At 45.0% G+C, this 22,057-nt stretch overlaps 1 protein-coding gene across 1 annotated transcript in view; it reads left to right on the forward strand.

Annotated features, from left to right (window-relative positions):
- The window catches only part of CLEC19A (C-type lectin domain containing 19A), a 246,174-nt gene that overhangs the window by 206,316 nt on the left and 17,801 nt on the right, over positions 1-22,057 (forward strand). The window contains exon 3 of the mRNA XM_085628854.1: positions 1,625-1,718. Coding sequence (XP_085484980.1) covers positions 1,625-1,718 — 94 coding nt within the window. The remainder of the gene's footprint in view (positions 1-1,624; positions 1,719-22,057) is intronic.

Below are 22,057 nucleotides of genomic sequence, written 5' to 3' on the forward strand. Positions count from 1 at the left end.
ATTCATGGATGGTGCATTGAGTGGATTTCAGACAAACTGGGAAACCCATTCCACCTACTATGTCAGTATCTATAGACTGCTATAAGCAGTAAGTCCTCCTCCCACACAACAGGAGGTTTAGTAACATTTTAATGTTCATCACACAACTCTTAATTACCTTCCACTGTAGACTTGGCTACTACACTGTCATAAGGACAATGGTTTGTGACAAAAGTATGAATGTGATAAACATTCAGACCCTTAACTCCAATTGGTCGAACATGAGGCAAGTGACAAAGTGGTGAGCAGGTGGTGCTGATGTAATGAGGGCATAGCTATGTTGATGGCCGCTCCCAGAGGGGAGTACGTACTGCCTCTCAGCGTGTTTGATTGTTGGTGGGGACCTTGGCTGCAGAATGTTGTGCGTTCAAGTCCTCTGCTGGCCCCTCTGAAAATGTCAGTATACATCTAGAAAGGATGTAAGTCCTCTTCAATGGCCCCACCACCATCTCTTTTATCTACTGCCTGCCCATGCAAAGGGAAGGCCTGCTGGGCAGAAATGGGCTGGAAAGGCATCACACCCTTCACAGTCTTTGATGGGGCAGAAGAGAGAGTGTGGCCTCTGCCACACAATGATGCTACCTCCTAAAGGTGTGGGAGAGCTGGGAGGCAGGTGCTATAGAGATGCTAAGAACATCTAGGTGCCATGTGCTGACATGGTATGAAAAGGGGAAAAAAAGCTCCCCCATAAAGCTTTAGGCTCTAAGGAGCAACCTCAAATTTGAGAACACTACAGTGGTTTAAAATCCCATTGCTTTAGTCTACACTTTATATCACATTTGCAAATGTATAAATCAGCTGCACTTTATAAAAATGTCAACTAAGGAAATGTAAATATCAAAGACAATTATATTTTAAATAATTTACCTGTGACAGAAACAGTGTATTTTCATAAGATACCTCAAAAATATTTTTGCTTACACAGCTGAACCTCATGTTACACTAGCGCATGCATGCAGGCTTTCACTGTAGGGTGATTGTGAGCATGGCCATTGAAATTATGTGTTAGAGGGAGGCCAAATGATGTGATATAATGCGGCATATTTTGTGTAAGTATTGTATCCTCATTTTGTCATTTTTGCACAGGTTAACACTGTCTAGCAAAGGTTTCACCTCATTAGTATCAGTTGAACCCCCAAATACAGCAACAAGCAACATAAAGGGGGCCAGCCAACCTTTTAAAATCCTTTTTCCTACACGGAAACATGTGTCACTACATTGTTAGTAACTTTTGATCATTTTGAGCTAGAAATAATTTGTTTTTGTAAAAATCTGCAAATTATGTAACAGATGACAGATTATGTGGCAAATTCAGCAAATCTGTATATAATCAGAAAACACCACAGCCGCAAAATCATATATTTCCAGTGGTCCTGATTATAACAAGCTCAATAATGGTAATTCCTAAGGGTTATTTTGATTAGCATAAAAGAAGGCCTACTTCGAATGCATACAATTCGTGGAAGCTCAAAAGAATGTAAAATGAACAGGTTTACCTCATTGACATTCATTTAAACCTTATTGTATTGGTGATGTTTTACTGTAAACATTAATATGTCATTGCTTTATCTGCCTCTCTTGTCAGCTGGGAAGAAAATGTCTTTGTTTATGATCTGGTAAACAGTCGAGTCCCTGGGATACCAACTGATATCTGGATAGGACTACATGACAGAAGGCAGGTGAGAAACGATGGAGTCTTAATTATGCTCCCTTATTTTTATGTCTGGTTGAAGAAACAAAATGGGCTGCATGTCAGTGTCTTTATCAAAAAATTGTTAGACCTGTCAGCCTGAGCCTGCTCTTCTCCTAAACATTTTGCCTCCTCCCTCCATTCTTTACTGAAATTCGATTTTGTTGGCTCTAGGACTCTGTGCACTTAAACACTGCTAACCAGTGCTAAACTGCTTGTGCTCTCTCCCTTAAACATGAAAACATTGGCTTACATCTGATTGACATATTTAATGTACTTATAAGTCCCTTCCAGAGTGATATACTATATACCCAGGGCCAGTTGATTAGGTGCCACTAGTATGCCTGCAGCACTTAAGTAGCCCCTTAAACATGCACAAGGACTGCCATATTATCCTGAATGCGGTCTTACACTACTGATTCGACTCAGCAATACAACCCCCTTGTCAAACATTAAACTCCCATTTTATTGCATAAAAGTCACCCCTAAGGTAGGCTCACAGGACAGGGTGCATTGTAATTAAAATGTTGGACATGTACTTTTATGTTTTACATGTCCTGGTAGTGAAAAGCTCCTACATTTGTTTATCACTTCTGTGAGGCCTACCTCTCCGATACGATAATATTGGGTTGCGAAATTAAAAGTCGGAGTTTGAGTTACATTTTTAAAAATGGCACTTTTAGAAAGTTGACATTTACCTGCCTTATTTGGTGCCTTCAGCCTGTTCCTGTGTCACATGACTCGGTGTAGTTGGTAGCTGGACTTTGTTCATTTCTCCTAGACAGCTGCACAATAGAGGGATTAGGTGTGCCTTGGGCAGAGCTGGGCACAGCACCACTTGCAGCTGACTATGGCTGGGCTCCGCCTTCACACAAAGGACTTGTCACCCATGAATTGTTCATGCAGCCAGCTTGGCGGCAGGGTATGAAAGTAAAAAAATGTCAAGCACTTTAAAAGGAATTCTCTAGAAACTTCTCCTCCTCTTCAAAGAAGACACCAGGTATAAAAATGGGACCCACAGACCCACTCTTCAGTTCACTTTCTTGACCTGTTGAAAGACGCTCAGAGATATACCTGCTAATCTGGCCTGCTGTATACTCCACAAGACTGCTTTTCTGTTCTTGAAGGGAATATTTTGCTGCCTAGAGCCTGCCTTGAACCCTCAGAGGCATGCCCTGCTGCTGGAACTCTGTCCCATCACTTGAACCCAAGACTACCAGTGTGGCTTCAAAGGCTAGTTAGCTGGCCTCCTGATCAGAGCCTCAGGGACAGAAAAGGCTACAACCATCTTAAACCCGCACCTGGAGTCAGCCTGAGTGAGCCTTAACCCCCTATGTGGTGCCTTTCCAGCCCTGGATCCTTGGTGGTGGTGCTAAAGGTGCCCAAATAGCCAAAATCCAAATCTTCGGATTTAGAACATTTCAGGCTAAAAACTGCTCTGTGAACCGAGGGAAGACCGGGACTCACCTGCCCGTCTACCCGCTGAACGTGGATCACCGGTTGACCTGACTTTGTGGCAGCTCCCACATTGTTCTTCTCCACAGCAGTGAATCCTGTTCAGTGGTTCTTTACCAAATGGATGTTTGGCCTCCTGGATCTCTCGCCAGCTACAGCCCCCAGTTTCATCCTGCTGGAGATTTTCAACTTCCAAAAAAGTGACTAAGTCCAAATGAAAAGACCTTCACTGCGATCTTTCCCAGTAGCTCCCTGACGACGATGCTCCCTCTTTGGACACTGCCTGCAACTTTGCCCCACTAAACTTTCCCATCTCAGAACATTTTTCTTCGAAATGTCCTTTAGGTCCGAAGGTAAGCACTGACTGGGCCCAATCTGCTTTTTGTATACAGCTCGCGCTCCATAGTGGTGGGCCATATTTTTCCACTTTGACCCGGTCTCACGCGACTAGATTTATATGGTTGGCACTTTGATCTTTTAGTTGCAATGTGTTACCTTAAACATTAAAAATTCATAATTTCTCTTCTACTGATTTGATTTTTGCCATTTTAGTGTAAAAAACTTTATAAAAAAAAACTTTATTTATCCAAATTAGTGTGGGATTTTCTTGTGTTATTTTTTCATTTTATACTATTTGTGAGCTACATAAATACTTTACATATTGCCTCTTTGTTAAGCCTGACTACTTTTGTGCCAAGTTACCAGAAGGTAAAGCAAAGGTACATTTTTTGACGTTTGTGTTTAACCCTGAAAGGGATTGTGGGAGTGTGGCTATTGCGTGAGCAGGGTTAACACCCTATTTCTTTGACAATTGCCATCAGGGAGACCCCTGACAATCTGACTACGCAGCCTCAAATCCACCTCCATCCTCATTAACCAATTGCTTGATTGCTGTACATTACTGTATCCTTCTTGAAATACCTTACTGATCTATTGTCCTTTTTTCTACTTGTCTGTTTAACCAAACTGACTTTCATATGTACTTCTAGTAAACTTATTTTCAAAATATGTAAAGCGCTCTGATACTCTTAGGTGTAGCTAGTGCTAAGTAAAACTCAAATAAATAAAACATTTAAAAAAACAACACCCCACTTAACCGAAAACCCAATTTCTCACAAAAGTTATTGAGGGAATCCAATTGCTACTCATTCTTAACTTGGAAACATCAAGACTGGTAGCTGGAGTTTTTGTAATGGTGTTGTGTACTCAGCTCGATTGTCTGGAGTCTGCAGCCTATGGGCACTAACCAAGCACACTGCAGTACATTCTAGGGACACCAACCACCACATTGCAAAGCATCCTCAGCACACTAGCCAATCCGTCTAACCAGACACGTTGCTCTGCATTAAAAAAACACTAGTCCAACCCACTGCACAGCATCATCAGGACTCTCTAAATAACGCCAGTGACCAGACACACAGCACTTCATCCAAATAAACATTAGTAAACCCCACTGCATTGCATCTTAGGAAAACCTACTGTGGTCACTGGGTCATTTATGACTCTCAAACTGGAAGGGTTTTTGTTGTTTATTTGAATCAGGTAAGATAAAAAAGGAAGTAGTCAAGATAGTTTGGGGGGCGGTGTTGGTGGAGTTCTCAAATAGGAAGAGCAAGTCCAGGTTCGGTAGAGTCAGTTTCCTCACTGTACACTGGGATAGCTGCTCTCTTTCCAGCTCCTGGGCACTGGTTTCCTGCATCCTGTCTCAGTCAGAGGAGGGGGATGATAGGTGACCCTAGGAACAAACAAATATGAAACAAGATCAGGCGTCGGGGTCTTTTTCCTCATACACACTTTAGCCCTTTTCCTTCACCCAGGTGCTCTCGTGCTTCCATCAGTGTGGCACACTTGTATATAAATCAGTGACCAAACTCCATCTTGGTGCCTTGTGTGACATGCACATATCCCAGTGAGTGCCCAGACGCCTTCTTATGTGCACACTATACCAGGGATTGCCTACACCCTATTGGTGTCCCTTTCTCCACCACCCCAAGGTAAAGAGACTCAATAAGGGTACTTGCCTTGAGCCACGGCTCTCCAGGGTCGTGGCCGGAGGAGTCACACTGCCCTCTTCTCCTCTGGGATGGTTGGACTTGATGGCAGTGCCTTCCGGCGCTAATCTCCTGGACTTCGTCTTGTCCTCTGCTTCTACCCTGCGAGGTACTTATCTGGCGTCTCGACGTTCCTCCTGCAGCATCGGTGTCTCCTCCTCCGCTTTCCGGTCCGATGCTGCTCTCTTTTGGCCTCTCTCCTCCCATGATGTCTTCCGGACTTCCTCCACACTTTTCTGCTTCTCCGGGTTCCCCATTTCCTGTTCCAGCGTCACGTCCTCCCACGAGGCTAGAGCACTGTGCTCATTTTTCTTGCGGCCCGACTCCGCCGCTATATTGGAAATCCCGCCCGGGTACGGCGCGGGATTACACTGCCTTTCCTCCAAGTATGGACGATCGGGCCATACCGACACTGGGCACCGAGACAAAAAATCCACATTCCCTTGAGATTTTCCTGGAGCGTGTAGGGCCTGAAACAAGAAAGGGTGTAGAGATAGGAACCAGCGAAGTACCTTTGGATTTGTGTCCTTGTGGGTAGCAGGCCAAGTCAAGGGGGCATGGTCTGTTATCAGGAAGAAGGTACGTCCTAACAAGTAGTATTGCAAGGCCTCCATGGCCCACTTAATGGCCAGACATTCTTTTTTCATGATTGCATAGTGTACCTCCCAAGGGAACAGTTTTCGACTAAGGTAAAGATTAGGTGAAAGATCTCCCTGTTTATCTGGTTGTGATAACACTGCCCCTAAACCTCAATCTGAGGCGTCCTTTTGTAATACAAAAGGTTTCTCAAAGTCTGGACACATCAGGATAGGGGCTCTACACAAAAACGATTTTAACCTTTGGAAGCTCTCTCCTTGAGTGTCAGTCCATACTACTTTGTGATTAGGTTGTTTGTTGGTCAGCAAATCAGTGAGAGGACATGTTATATCTGAAAATTGAGGAATGAATTGTCTATAATAGCCCACTATTCCTAGGAAGGCTCGTATATCTTTCTTCATTGTGGGTCGTGGTATTTCCTGAATAGCTTCCAATTTGTTGTACTGGGGTTGTAGTGTTCCTGCCTGTAAGGAGTATCCTAAGTACTCTATATGATCCGTACCTAAGGTCGTCTTTTTGGGGTTCAGGGTCAAGCCGGCTTGGAGTAGGGATAAGAAGGCATTCTGCAAATGTTGTTTATGAGTCTTCCAGTCTGAACTATACACAACAATATCATCAAGATATGCCACCGCATATTGTTGATGAGGCCGTAATATCACATCCATTAACCTTTGAAAGGTTGCCGGTGCGCCATGTAGGCCGAAGGGCATCACCTTAAAATGATACAGATCCGAGGGTGTGGAGAAGGCTGTTTTCTTCCTGTCAGCAGGTTTAAGGGGTATCTGCCAATACCCTTTTGTGAGGTCAATTGTGGACATCACCTGTGCTCCGCTCAGTCTTTCTATCAATTCACCCACTCGGGGCATTGGATAATTGTCAAATTTTGAGTGTGCATTCAATTGGCGAAAGTCAATGCAAAATCTAAGGCTCCCATCTGGTGTGGGTACCAAGACTACTAGGGAACACCAATTACTCTTGGATGGCTCAATAATTCCATCCTGTAACATTACATCTACCTCCTGCTCTAAGGCCTGTCTTGCTGCCGGAATGCAATAGTTTTATCACTTTTCCTGCCTCTGTCTTAATTTCATGTGTGACCAACGAGGTGTGCCCTGGCTTGCTAGAACTCAGTTCTGGGAAGCGATCTAGTAGGACATGTAATTGACACTTCTGATCAGAAGTGAGCATTTTTCCAGTATTGGGTCTTTCTCCTGTTGCTTCTCTAACAGGTTGAATTGGGATCTCCATATGCTTATTAAGAGTAATATGGTGAACACCTACAGGTGTGCCTGCTCTCTTTGGAGTGGGATCTTCCCACTTTTTTAACAGGTGGATGTGGTATGTCGGGCCCCTTGATCCTATTTGTGGAACTGCTATTCTATACATTACAGGTGTAATCTTTTCCAACACCTGATAAGGACCGTGCCAGGTTGCTAGTAGTTTCTTATCCGAGGACGGTAGAAGAATTAATACCTTATCCCCATCTGTTAACTCTTTCAAACTTGTACCACTGTCATAGAGAGGGTGGTTTTTAAGGAAGTCATGTAACCTAACAATGGTCTTCCTTTATCCTTTTCCTGCTCGGCTGCGATGTCCAACAGTGTACGTGGCCGTCTTCCAAACAGTAACTCAAAGGAGCTGAACCCCATGGACTTTTATTCATGTGTCCTGATCGCAAACAATACTAGGGGGAGTTTACGGTCCCAGACTTTTCCAGAGTCATATATGCATTTTCTCAAGATCGTTTTTATGGTCTGGTTATACCTCTCCACCAATCCGTCTGTTTGTGGATGATAAACCGCGGTTCGGATCTTTCTAACTCCCAGAAGAGTACAGATTTCTCTCATTAATCTAGACATAAAGGGAGTTCCCTGGTCTGTTAGTAGCTCAGTTGGGAAGCCAACTCTCGAAAAGAAAGATATCATTGCTTGGGCTACTGATAAGGTGGTCATGCTCGTCAAGGGTACCATCTCAGGGTAGCGAGTGGCATAGTACAATAGTACTAGAATATATTTATGTCCCTGTGTGGAGGGAAGAAGGGGGCCTACCAGATCCATCCCTACTTGTTTAAAGGGAACATCAATTATGGGTAATGGCCGCAAATGTGCTCTTTTTTCTCTGGAAGGGTTTACCAACTGACAACTGGGACAAGATGCGCAGAACCTAGTAACCTCCTTGGAGATCCTGGGCCAATAAAAGTGTCTAGTAGATATTTGAGAGTATGTTCTTGTCCAAAGTGGCCGCCTCCAGACTAACTGTGTGCTATATGAAGTGCCTGTTTTCGAAAAGCCATGGGTAATAGGAGCTGTTTAGTCCGTCTGTCAGATATTCCACTAATTCTATAAAGGAGTCCTTTTTTTACACAAAAGTATTGTCCTACCTTGTCGGGGTCTTCCTCTTGAGCCTGAGCCCACGCCTGGGCTAACGTGCTGTTGTCCCTCTGTGCCATTCTAAAACTCTGCATCGGGGTCTATTGGTCATCTAGGGAGGAAAGGAGACAGGTAACAGGTGACAGTCCTGCTGCCCTATAATCTGCTCTATCTTTTCTGCTCTAGTTTTGGGTTTTGTTGCCTCCGTACATGATCTGTCTGAGGTGGCGAAGGGGGCTTCCGGTAGCCAGTCAGCTTCAGGACTTCGTTTGGTTAATTTGAGCAAGTACTCGTCAAAACGGGGCAGATCTGTGCAGAGGAGGACTTTTTCTGATAGTGCAGGTACTACTCCTACTTGTCGTACATGAGGATCCTCTTCTACGTCAATCAGTACCTCAGCCAAAGGATACAACTGTGTGTCTTCATGCACACAAGAAACCTGTATTTGGGTCTCATCAGAAATCTGACTGAGAAGTAGTAACTCTCGAGAAACCATAGTGTGGTGGCAACCTGTGTCCAATAGTGCATCTACTGGCCTATCGTTAAGACGGATGGTGGTCTTATAGCTCCCTGGGGTCCCTCCTGTAGCTAAAACCCGACCCCGTGACCATCCCACCTCCATGGGTTCCACTCCGTCCTCCTTGGCTGGGCAATATCTGGCAAGATATCTCCACTCTGAACACCTGAAGCATTGTGATCCTGTTTGGGCTGGAAAGGGATTCAAAGGGGGTTTAGTCACATTTCTATTCCTTCCTGGATTTCTCTGTTCTATCTTTCTAGTATATGGTTTTGAGGTAGCTAGGGGTGTTTTTAGTGGTTGTACCCTAAATTTGGGAGACCTATGATAGATGCACGCTACTGCTGTCTGCCCCATTAAGTGGGGATGTTGTTTTATCCACAAGCGTGTATTACTAAGTAAAGCTTCCAGGTATTGCTCCAGATACACTTTATCTACAACCTCTTCTATAGGGGATGCACCAGGGTTGTAACCACCTCTCGCCCAGATCTCTAATACGATAATAGAGAGCCCTAGGGTTATCCCCTGCTGTCCATTTTTCCTTACAAAACTTGGTCCTATAATACTCCATATCATGTCCTAGCCTTTCAAGGATGCTTATCTTGATTTCTGGATATGGAGGGAGTCCTGCTGGGTTGGCGACATGGTATGCGGCCTGTAATTCGCCCGACAGGAGGGGTGCTATGTATTGGCCCCATCTTTCCTGAGGCCAAGTAGCTGTTGTCGCTACTCTTTCAAAATTCACAAAAAAATAGTCAGGGTCATCCCCTTCCTGAACCTTCTGTAATACTGAACTAGGGATATTTGGATGCACTCAAGCTGAGGAAAGGGAGGCCGTTAGGCGCAAAATGGCAGTGTCCTGTATTTGCTGATTGGTCATCAGGATAGTTGCTTGTTCTTTGAGAGCGTTCTGAAATACCTCTCTCTCTTTTTGAGCATTCTGGTTTTGTTGCTCTAAGACTAGTTGTAAATGTCTTTGGCCCTCTGCCAGTTGAGTGACCATAGCCTCCATGGTAATGGGTTGGGTCATGGTGAGTCTTAAATGTCCGGGCCCACTTCTGACACCACTATTGGTCACTGGGTCATGTATGACTCCCAAACGGGAAGGGTTATTGTTGTTTATTTGAATCATGTAAGATAAAAAGGAAGTAGTCAAGATAGTTTGGGGAGGGGTGTTGGTGTAGTTCTCAAATAGGAAGAGCAAGTCCAAGTTCGGTAGCGTCAGTTTCCTCACTGTACATTGGGATAGCTGCTCTCTTTCCAGCTCCTGGACAATGGTTTCCTGCTCCTTCCCATCTCAGTCAGAGGAGGGGGATGATAGGTGACCCTCGGAACAAACAAATATAAAACAAGATCAGGCGTCGGGGTCTCTTGCCTCATACACACTTTAGCCCTTCACCTAGGTGCTCTCGTGCTTCCATCAGTGTAGCACACTTGGATATAAATCAGTGACCAAACTCCATCTTGGTACCTTGTGTGACATGCACATATCCCAGTGAGTGCCCAGACACCTTCTTATGTCCACACTATACCATGGATTGCCTACACCCTATTGGTGTCCTTTTCTCCACCTCCCCAAGGTGAAGAGGCTCAATAAGGGTACTTGCCTTGAGCCACGGCCCTCCAGGGTTGTGGCTGGAGGAGTCACACTGCCCTCTTCTCCTCTGGGATGGTTGGACTTGATGGCAGTGCCTTCCGGCACTAATCTCCCAGTCTTCGTCTTGTCCTGTGCTTCTGCCCTGCAAGGTACTTCTCTGGCGTCTCGACGTTCCTCCTGCAGCGTCGGCGTCTCCTACTCGGCTTTCCAGTCCGATGCTGCTCTCTCTTGTCCTCTCTCCTCCCACAACGTCTTCCGGACTTCCTCCACACTTTTCTGCTTCTCCCGACCCCCCATTTCCTATTCCTGCATCACGTCCTCCCGCGAGGCTAGAGTGCCGTCAGGGCCGGACTGGCCGTAGCGGGCACCGGGCAATCCCCCGGTGCGCCGCACAGATGGGGGACGGTTTTGGGCCCCTGGGGGCCATTTTTGTTACAGGGCCGTTCTTGCAGCATAGCTGCAAAATCGGCCCTGTAACAAAATCGGCTGAAAACCGGCCCTGACACAGAGCTCCGCGGCTCCCGAGGGGGCCGGCCGAGCACTTTGCCAGGGCCGGTTGTGGTTCCCAGTCCGGCCCTGAGTGCCTTACTCATTTTCCTCCGCTGCCATATTGGAAATCCCGCCCGGGTACGGCGCGGGATTACACCTACCTACCACAAAGCACTGTATTCTGTTGATGTGAACCCACTGCAACACATTCAAGAAACACTAATTCATTAATGCTTCTGTGCCAACCGAGTTCTACAGATGGTAAAATGCCACACTACATCCCGTAACCGTAGGGAAACAGACCCAATATACCCTTGAGGGCTCGGGCAGGTTAAATGAAGAGGTAATGTGCCAACAAGGGATTTTATTTGAACAAATTCTATCGTTCTTGATTTTGAGAAATTAATTGAGCGGGTGAGTTCAAGACAGATACCAACCCATATGTCAATTGACTGAACCAATCATCAAAAATATATCGAAAATATGAAATACACACACGGGAAATCTTTTTGTGAAATGATCACAATTCTTTTTATATGTCAATTCAATTAAAAAGGAGTACAGATAAACAATTGAATGCGCAATGAATCATGAAAAAGGAAAAACCGAATCTTATCCAAATTTCATGACAGAACATTTATTCCAAAAGAAAACACAGAGATCTATCTCATTCTGAGAGAGTTATAATCAACTGTACAAAATTAATGTTATGGAAATAGATGATGTAGTCTACATCATCTATTTCCATAACATTAATTTTGTACAGTTGATTCACAATTATCAACAGTAATTGTTAATGGCTGAGAAGAATTCAGGCATTAAATCTATCTCCTTTTCGTTTTTCTCAGTGGGATGTCCCCTTTGAGCAATGGTAGTCCCTGCGTGTTGACGTTGGCCTGTTTTGTAGTGTCTCCCTGAAACCAGTTAAAAATATTTCTGACAATGCCTCGTTCATGGCTACGCCCTGATGTCTCTGACAATGCTGCACTGTCACTGAATATGCATGACTTTACTCTTCTGTTACCCCTGTGCGACTGACCCACCTTGGGCTATAGGCAACATGCAGTGTATTACCTCACTCTTCTTGTGATTGTTACTAGATGTGTCAGTCTTGCTTTTAGATATGCATCGGACTTTCGCAGCCAGCCGATGGTGGGTTGTAGGCGACTTGCTGTGTATGAGTATTTTATAATTGCCTATAAAAAAAGAGTTGATCCTAAAAATATTTCTGCAGATCTGGGACAGTTCTAGTAATGTTACAACACAGGAACCTTCGGTTGCTGAACTCCTGGGGAAGATGGAGGTCACCTCTTCTTCTCTGGCAGGGGAGAACCTCACTTTTCAGATTGGAGAAGTGGAGGCTACTCCCAGGTGCCCTAATGGGTAGTGGTGTACAAGAATAATAATGAAAACTCCATCAGAGCTAAGATTGTGTTCCACATATGTGGGCATATTTTGTGGATTGACTCCAGGGTGTTGGAAAACAAATGTAAACACTGGATCCATGGTCCACCCTGAAAGTCTACGTCATTTATTTATAACCTTCAATTCAAATAAGAGGGAGAGGAGAATGTTCCTAAATGACAGTCGTTTTGTTTTCCCCGTATTGACACAAAGGGGCTAGAGGAGGTTTAAGGACCTGAGGTAGCCAGCTCCCCATCCATAAATACACATCACAAAAGAAGCTCCGAGTCCGTGTTGGTAGGGAGGCCTAGCATGTGGCTCAATGTGGCTAAGTGCATAACAGGTCATTTCCCTTTTTAAGGACAGTTCCCCTCACACACCAGAGGTGTCATGCTTCATCATGGGGGTACCTCCTCGCGTGAGAGACCTAGTCCTTGTTTTGTTTTCCCCGGACATCAGTTAAGCCACATGAAAGGAGGACAACTGCATAACCTCAGCTATTTCCACATTCACTTTGCACTCAGCCCACACATGCTTCCATACCCAATTTTTAGGTTGTCTTCCGTTAGGGAGAAAGAAGTACCACAGTTGCCCAGGAAACCTGTGGAGTAAGTCTGACAGAAGGTTCTACCCCTACTCTCTCCTATAAGGTGTTGACCTCACAAACCGAATGCATGCCGGTTTATAAACATGTGGGTGTTGAGTGCAGAATAAATGTGGATTACACCGATAAGGCTACACAAATAAGGTTGTATGGATTAAGGGAGCTACTTGGTCCTGAGGACAGGCGGGCGACCCAAAGGGCAGAAAAAGCAGCTGAAACAGGCCAACCTAAATATACATTGGTTCAATAAATATCTCCAAACACGTCATTTTTTGTTTTTAATTTAGTCCTGAGACCATAAGGAATAAAGAACACAAAAGGGATTAGAGGCTATTATAATTCACTTTATAGGATCTCTAACTATAGATAGAAAGAGCTCCCTTGTCTGCTGGCAAACGGTTCGGTGAAGCCGACCCGGGAGCATTAGGCATACTGGGTGTGGGTCCAATGATGATGCATGCCTCTCAAATTTTGTGTGGGTGAGGGTCCTTTTTAAATATCAAGAGGTTGTTGATGATCAGATTGGTGCAGTTAGGAAATTCATGAGAATTTGAGCATGATCAACTCACCGGCCCCATTAGGATATTGTGCGGGATGAGGCAGGGCTGCGTCCTGACCCTAACCTTATTTTCGTTTTACTTAAATGACTTAGTGAATTTGCTGGATAGGGCCAGTTATAACCCCCCCCCCCCAAAGTCTCAAACCGGCATGTACCCTCCTTACTTTTTGCAGATGACACACCCCTGATTTCAAAATCATTTAAAGGCCCACAGCAGCTCCTGAATGATTTTGACAATTTCTGTAATGAGTGTGGGTTGGACCTTTATAGCACAAAAACAAAATGTATGCTATTACTCTCAACTGTACTACACCTCTAGACTATACAAGGTCTTTAATGAAACCCACTCAAAAAGGCTAATTCCTACCAAAAAGATTTATAATGTTAAGGCCCTGGGAGCAGTCCTATATGACTCCGAGATCTGGGGGTATGCTAAATTTAATGTATTAACTGTAACGGTAAACAGGTTTATTTGGTCCCTTTTCGCACTTCCAAAGTTCACCCCTTTGATCAGCAGTATCTTGACATGGACTTTAGGCAGATCTCTAGGAGAGCCAAGCTCACGCCATTGCAAAACTGGCACAGGCTATTGACTTTGTCTGCCCTAGGTGTTTACCGTGAACCCATAAGAGAACTTATGTAGTCCCCATCTGTTAAAAAAATTCCTAGGTTAAAGTCTGTTAGGTCATCACTAAGGAAACTGGGACTTGAGAGGTTCTGGGCCTGCCCAGAGGAACTTAGCTGTTTGTCAGAAATTAATCTTAAAGCAATATACTGGAGTCCATTTCAATTGATAACATTTGGGGAAACAGAGCTATTTTAACTACAGAATTTATACATTTTAAGCCATTCCACGCATATGAAAAGTCAATTGATGAAATGTGGCCACACCTAGCTCGCAAACTATATCGGCAGTTTAGACATCAGGCTCTTCCTATTCAAGTATTTTTTGCTAAATGGCCACTAGCTCATTCCAGAGGGGAAATTGTCCAGCCTGCAAAGGCCCCAAGAAGACATCCCTCACCTCCTGTTTTTTTATGCCCATCTATGGCCTCCAGAGGAAGAAATGGCTGTTGTCTCTGTGCAGAGAATTGCATGTCAGTAGGTACTTGGATGCAACTAGGATTCTAAGAACAGATTGCACCAAGCTGGCGACTTGCAGTGGCAAAATATCTTATGTCCACCTGGTTATGGCGATCGAAGGGTATCCTTGCGGAAGAGCAGGAGCCGCAATAATGCAATGAGTAAACGATGGGTGGGCCTGTAAATGTTTACTTTTATATTGTAGAATTCTCTCCTGCACTCTTTTGGTTTATGTTCTCTGTTTGTATGATTATATTTTAAAAGTTGGTATATTTATGCTCACTAAAAGAAAATTAAATTTTATTGTTAAAATTTGCACCGATGCCTTCAGCATTTTTGCATAGCTTTAAGGGAATGGATAGGCCTAATTGTTTTGTTTTAATGGAGCCGGAGTGTTCTAGTAAGCAGAGACTTCAACTAAACAGCCCAAGTTTAGAACCCCGCCCTTCTTATTCTATATGGCCTTTTGTGACATCATGATTGTTGTTTTTATGTTGTTTCATGTACTTTTATGATCTTGATGTACGAATAAAGTTATATGAACAGAATACAACTGAAGTGGCCATGTGGTCACAATCCTTTCGTGTGTTTTTATTTTTTATAACCTTTATGTTACAATAAAGGGGACAAGGGAGTGCGTTTAGAATGGTGGTGGAAGAAAAGTTGGTGATGCCAATAGATCCTCTTAAATTTTGCAGAACCTAATTATTGTTGATGAATACCAGAAGACCTGAGGGAGCTGATGCAAACAGACAAGATTGGGCTGAAATGTTCAAAGTAATAGAACTACTGTTTGAGGAGCTGCAGTCTACCATTTACACTGTCGCAGAGTAAATTAAATGTGCTGCTTTTCTAAAGATAATTAATTTTTGAATTCAGAATGAGGGATGGCTGTGGATCGCAGCCGTACATGTGTGTTGATAGAAGTTTTCAGCCAGACTGGTAACTTTTACATGTTCTTTGAGAACACAAATTCCGGTGATTGTGAAATCAAGCTGGGGTGAAATGGCTTTCTGGGATGAAAGGATTTTGTCACCCACAGTCGCCTACAGCCTCGCACGAATGTCTGTGTGTTTCTGGTTATGGGACCCACTTTGAGGACAGAGGCAACCACAGTGACCTGAGGATCAGTTGCTTCATGAATGAACAGCCCTATTTACTCATAAACTAAACCACTTATGGATGAATATGTACTCTCCAACATCCCACTAACACTTTTCTGAGAGGTGTGCTACTCTGGCATTTCTGGATGTGTAGAATGTAGTAAGGCTCACCTGGGGTTTCCACGGGAACGAGAGGCAGGAGACCGTTGCACAGGTCCCAACTTCCCGCTACCACTAGTTCGCCCAACAATGTCAAAGCAGAGCCAGTGAATAGGGGGAAGAGGGGAAACAAGGGGAGAAGACAACAGCAGAATGACCCTCGACTCGACCTGAGCAGCAGGACCACTGGAGAAGAACCCCTCAGCACGACCTGGGCAGCAAGGACTCGTCACTGGAGACGTTGAAATCCTGTGGACAAAAGTACCATCAATGATCTACTCTGAGCTTTTACTGAGACTGCTACCATTCCCATGCATAGTCATAAAACAAGAAATTCATAAACAGCTACCTATTGGCTTCCCCTCGTCCACTGGTGTCCATCCACAGTAAAACCAGGGCTTCTAATGCAACACTACCTAAATACAACAGAAAGGAAATTACTCACAATACAGGGCCCAGTAGTGTAATTAGATAATATGATGGAAGCTTACCTGTAATGTGGTGCAGGGAAGAAGGAAAAGTAGCCCAAAAAGATAGTGACTCACTACCTAGAGTCAGTATATATATGGCAATCAAAAATGAGCAAAAAGTACGGGCTACACCATCTCGTAACTTCGCCACTGCCGGAATTAGGAGAAGCTAACAGCTCAGGGAACTGTCAATGTACAATCATCAAGAAAAAAAACTCCTTAGAAACTCGAGAGTTAAAGTATATATTCAGGGAGCCACTTTTTTATCAGGAAGGCACCCTTATTTCTTACATATGATGCCAAATGTTGTGCCCCCCATCAGGAAAATGCAGATGCTCAATGAATCACCCCCCAAATACGTGAGAAAGGTACTGCACGGGTTAAACACTCAAACAGACGTCTGCCATTCACTCAAAGCGCTAAGCGCGTTACCGCATTTTGTAAGGAGTTCGGTTGAATCCACCAGACCCCAGAATGGGGCTGAGCAGATGGCCAGAAACAGGAAACTGAAAGACCCCTACAAGCAGGGCCGGACTGGGAACCAAAACCGGCCCTGGCAAAGTGCTCGGCGGCCCCATTCCCCCCTCCCGCGGGGGGTTGGTGGTGCCACCGAGCTCTTAGCCAGAGCCGGTTTTCGGACGATTTTGTTACAGGGCCGATCTTGCAGCTATGCTGCAAAAACGGCCCTGTAACAAAATCGGCCCCCAGGGGCCCAAAACCGGCCCCCACCCGTGTGGCGCACCAGGGAATTGCCCGGTGCCCGCTACGGCCAGTCCGGCCCTGCCTACAAGGCTCGAGGAGCAACTGCGGAGTTTGTAGAAGGCGAGGAGCCGGGTGTTCGCGGGGCCGCTGCGAACCCGGATGTGAGCGCGGTGAGAATGCGGACGGGAAGGGAATGCGAGGAAAGCTCGTCTGCGAAGCACTCCTCCCATCTGGAAGCAGGGATTTAACTCCCTTCAAGCACAGCACCTAACGGTGGCCGGGACGGAGCGTTCCTGACAGAATGCTTTCCAATCCATGTATTAATTAAGTCCAATATCCTTTCACTCCATTTGGATATTGGCAGTAGAAGATATTTTGAAAGATGGTATACATTTCCTGGGCATATGACAAGCTAAAGCAGCAGCCTTAGGGTACCGCCTACTGCTGGTACCAATTAACTGAAACAAAGACCCAAGAAAAGGCCTCTATTCTTTGGGAGGTGCACTAGCATGGTAAATACTATTTTTCCTGGAGGACTCTAAATCCTTGCACATTCGCATACATGTTTTTTTCTTAACAGCAGACTGGAAAACACGTGCTAATGACAAGCACGAATAGGTGGAATAAAGAATCAAGTTTCTCTGCTTGGTCAATAAAGCATACTGAAAGAAGTGTCCAGGATAAATCCAGAATCCTGCAGTCCACCACATCCAAACCAGAAGTTTCTGATGAGCGGCAACACACTGCATCAACCAACTAACCTTCAAGATCTAAGAACAGAGAGGCACTCCCCTAGGAGATCAACGCCAAAGCGGTCAAACACTCTTAACCTGATCTACCTATTATGCAGGAAGCTCCTAAAAATTCATAATAGCCTGTGACTAGGCCACACTCTTGGTGGCAACCATGGAGGAATATCGATGGAGGTCATGCCCTCGAGGGGCTTGGATTCTGTCTTCTCTACAAAGCTAGTCAGCATTCTGAAGAATCCACGAGGCAACAGACAGCACCATATAAAACGCCAAATAAATTACTTATTTTGTAGGATGTGCATTGCAATACATAAAAAGACAATATTCTCAGCATACCCCTATTACACTTCCCCAGATTCATTTTCTCTTACATCAAGGTAGAGCATATCAACTAACATGAGCTTTATGATTTCTAACCGAAATGAAAACAATTTGCTACATCTTATTCATAGTTCAGGAACTTGTCAATAGATGATGATTAAAACATGTACAAACAATTTTAGCATATTCTGAAAAAAAGGGTAGCTTTGCTGCTGCTTTTTGCAATCACAAAGTCTGCGTGGTACAAAAAAGCAAGCCTTGTGTGTGAGAAGTCAGAATTACAATTGATTAGAGGCACATTGGAATTTGTGAATTGCTATGACCACATTGTACCCTTTGCAATGTACAAGGAGGTAGCCCATAAGGGTGTCTACTCTTCCTTGCTCATCATATGGACATGTATCCACGCTCTGCGACCACCATTGTAGGTGCACACCATTGACTGCATACTGGCACCTAAGAGGATGATAAGCAATTTTAAATTGGAAGCTGTTCATGAGCTACAGCTTTCACTTTGACAATTACAGCCTTGGGCATTGGCGGACCAGACACTGGTCTAGGACACAATTATATGTCTATCATCACATCAGTCCATTTTTGTAAATTTCAGACACTATCTGGTTAAGGGTCCTTTACAGCTCAATGAAGCTCGGACCACTCTGGTCACCCCAACAAATGCCTTTCTCTCTTATTTCCTTTACTTTTTTTAGAGGCTCTATAGTGACTCAAGTCTGCTCTCAAAATATTCTAGCATAAATTAGCAAATTTGTATTTTTGGATGGTTTCAGCGTTTTGGTGGCACTTTTTTTAAAGCTTTTTTAAAAAAATTGCAGTTTTAAAATATGCAAACTTAATATACTCCTAAACTCAATATGTACCTAAAATTCATCTGTTTTAAACAGGGGTGTTGAAAGTAAACAGTCGCTGATTTTGTTATGCATCGTGCTTTGTTGCCGTTTTTAAAGACCTAGATCATTCTGAACACAAAAGAACCAGTTCTTGTCCTTACCCACAGCAGCACATCATGCAGCCTGGACCCTTTTCCAGTGCTCTCCACAGAAGACAGTGCCTAGTGTCCTGTCACCTCCTTTCCTCCGTAGCAAAACGCACTCCCCTAACGACCAAAGTCTTTTTACCCAGAGTCGTGCCTGCACCTCATCCCCTAAACTGTTCTATACCCAGTTATCCAACCAAAAACCACACCACCACCCCAAATCCTGTCCAGTATCTGTATGTCCTATCACCTCAACCACAAACTATCCCTCCCGGCTCTTGATGGCACCTCACACCACCAAACCATCCCTTATCTAGTTCATCAGTTGGGCAATCTCGATAAGATGTAATTCTGCCTGATTCCCCAACACCAAAGCCCCCAAACCTGGAATCCTACCATACTCCACAACCACCAGGGCCCAATACCTAGAATACCTCCCAAACGCAATGTTCTTTACTTGACATCCTTTCACCCCCCCCCCCCCCCACCCCCTAAATGGAACAGATCCTCACCTGACATCCACACTCCGTTGATACAGGCACCTCCACTTTATAAATAGGTGTGTTCTGCTGAGAGGACTGGTATATACTTTTTCATTTTTGACTGCACCTTTCTTGTGTATAGCACTTCATATCATCCTTTTGCTACCTGTACTGATTGAAATAATGTGTTTTACCAATTTCAGATGAATTGAAGGGTGGGTTGACATAATTAGGAATCAAACATGAAATATGTCTGACACCCTTACCTGTCAAGGGTACATTAGGGTTTATTCAGAGTAGCAGCCACACGGGATTAACCTCTTGATTTTTGATTCGGAACACCTGAATCACATTGCGATCTGCTTGACAGGAAGATGAAAAGGATGCCAACCATAAGGTCACAGTATTTTTAGAAGGTAAATCTGGATCACAAAAAGTCTCAAGAATCTTTTCGTAATTTAACACTTTTTGGTGTGTGATAACCATTTATGTGACCAGGTCTCTAATTTTAATGATAAAAAATGGAACATCGATTCCATTAATGAACAGTTTTTTAACTTAACACTTCGGTTGGAGGGAGAGTGCCCTTACAAGCACCTGATAACTTGCTTCTCATTTTTATATAACCGTGTACAAGAATGTGGCCATAATGGGGTAGCAGAGAGATGTGATCTAATGACTAAGGGCCAGATGTAGGTAACTTCAATTTAGCGAGCCCTTAATAGCGATTTTTACCGAATCGCTATTAAGGACTCGCTAAATGAAATGTAGGTAGGAATCGCTAAAATATTAGCAATTCTTTAACATTCCTTAATAACAAATTGGTAATTGAGATTCGTTATTAAGGAATACCTACCCATTCATTCCTATGGGCTAGGAGGCCCATAGGAATGAATGGGAAGATATTCACTATTAGCGATTCGGTATTACCGAATCGCTAATAGCGGGAGATATTTTAAGGGTACCAGGGTGTCCAAAGGACACCCTGTTGCACCCCTGAAATGTGCATGTGTGCACATGTGGCGCACATACATGCCCTAAGGGCATTTATGTACATTTAAAAAGCAAAAAAATGCTTCTTCAAAGGAAATCGCTACTTACCACCAACTTGAAGTTGGTGGTAATTAGCGATTCCTTAAGGCTGAAGTGCACTATTTTTAGTGCTACGTACATTGCATTTAAGGAATCAGTATTTCCGATTCCTTAAATGCAAGAGCAAAATAATCAATCAATCAATCAATCAAGCATTTGTATAGCGCGCTACTCACCCGGAGGGTCTCAAGGTGCTTGGGGGAGGGGGGTCCGCTACTGCTCGAACAGCCAGTTCTTGAGTTGCTTCCTGAAGGAGAGGTGGTCTTGGGTCAGGCGGAGGTGGATGGGGAGGGAGTTCCACGTCTTGGCAGCCAGGTAGGAGAAGGATCTTCCTCCTGTTGTGGCTCTTCGGATGCGGGGGACGGTGGCGAGGGCGTGGCTGGTTGATTGAAGCTGGCAGGTGGGAGTGTAGAAGGTCACGCGGTTGTTGAGGTATCTTGGGCCTTGGTTGTAGAGAGCTTTGTGTGTGTAGGTGAGGAGTCGGAACGTGATTCTCTTGCTGACGGGGAGCCAGTGCAGGTTTCTCAGGTGTACGGAGATGTGGCTGTGTCGGGGAATGTCCAGGATGAGGCGTGCTGAGGCGTTCTGGATGCGCTGGAGTCGTTTCTGGAGTTTGGCTGTGGTTCCGGCGTTGAGGGAGTTGCCGTAGTCCAGTCGGCTAGTGACGAGGGCCTGGGTGACCGTCTTCCTGGTTTCGGTGGGGATCCACCGGAAGATCTTGCGTAGCATGCGTAGGATGTTGAAGCATGATGCGGAGACGGCGTTGACTTGTCTGGTCATGGAGAGGGAGGAGTCCAGGACAAAGCCCAGGTTGCGTGCGTGGTCTGTTGGTTTGGGTGTGCTGCCAAGGGCAGGGGGCCACCAGGAGTCGTCCCAGGCGGAGGGTGATGATCCCAGGATGAGGACTTCCGTCTTATCTGAGTTCATTTTCAGGCGGCTGTTCGTCATCCACTCGGCTACGTCTTTCATCCCTTCGTGTAGGTTGGTTCTGGCGGTGGCGGGGTCGTTGGTGAGGGAGAGGATCAGCTGGGTGTCGTCGGCGTAGGAGATGATGTTGAGGTTGTGTTGGCGTAAAATGGCTGCGAGGGGGCTCATGTAGACGTTGAAGAGGGTGGGGCTGAGTGATGATCCTTGTGGTACGCCGCAGATGACTTCGGTGGCCTCGGATCTGAATGGGGATAGGCAGACTCTCTGTGTTCTTCCGGCGAGGAAGGAGATGATCCATTCCAGTTCCTTCTCCTGGATACCGATGTTGTTGAGGCGCTGCACTAGGGTGCGGTGGCAGACCGTGTCGAACGCCGCGGAGAGGTCCAGGAGGATGAGGGCCGTTGTTTCCCCATTGTCGAGCAAAGCTCGGATGTCGTCGGTGGCTGCGATGAGGGCGGTCTCGGTGCTGTGGTTGGCCCGGAAGCCGGACTGCGAGTGGTCGAGGGATCCGTTCGTCTCGAGGAAGGCGGCCAGTTGTCTGTTGACGGTTTTCTCGATGACTTTGGCCGGAAAAGGAAGGAGCGAGATGGGGCGGTAGTTT

Source organism: Triturus cristatus, chromosome 10 (assembly GCF_964204655.1).
Source record: "Triturus cristatus chromosome 10, aTriCri1.1, whole genome shotgun sequence".
Lineage (NCBI taxonomy): Eukaryota > Metazoa > Chordata > Amphibia > Caudata > Salamandridae > Triturus > Triturus cristatus.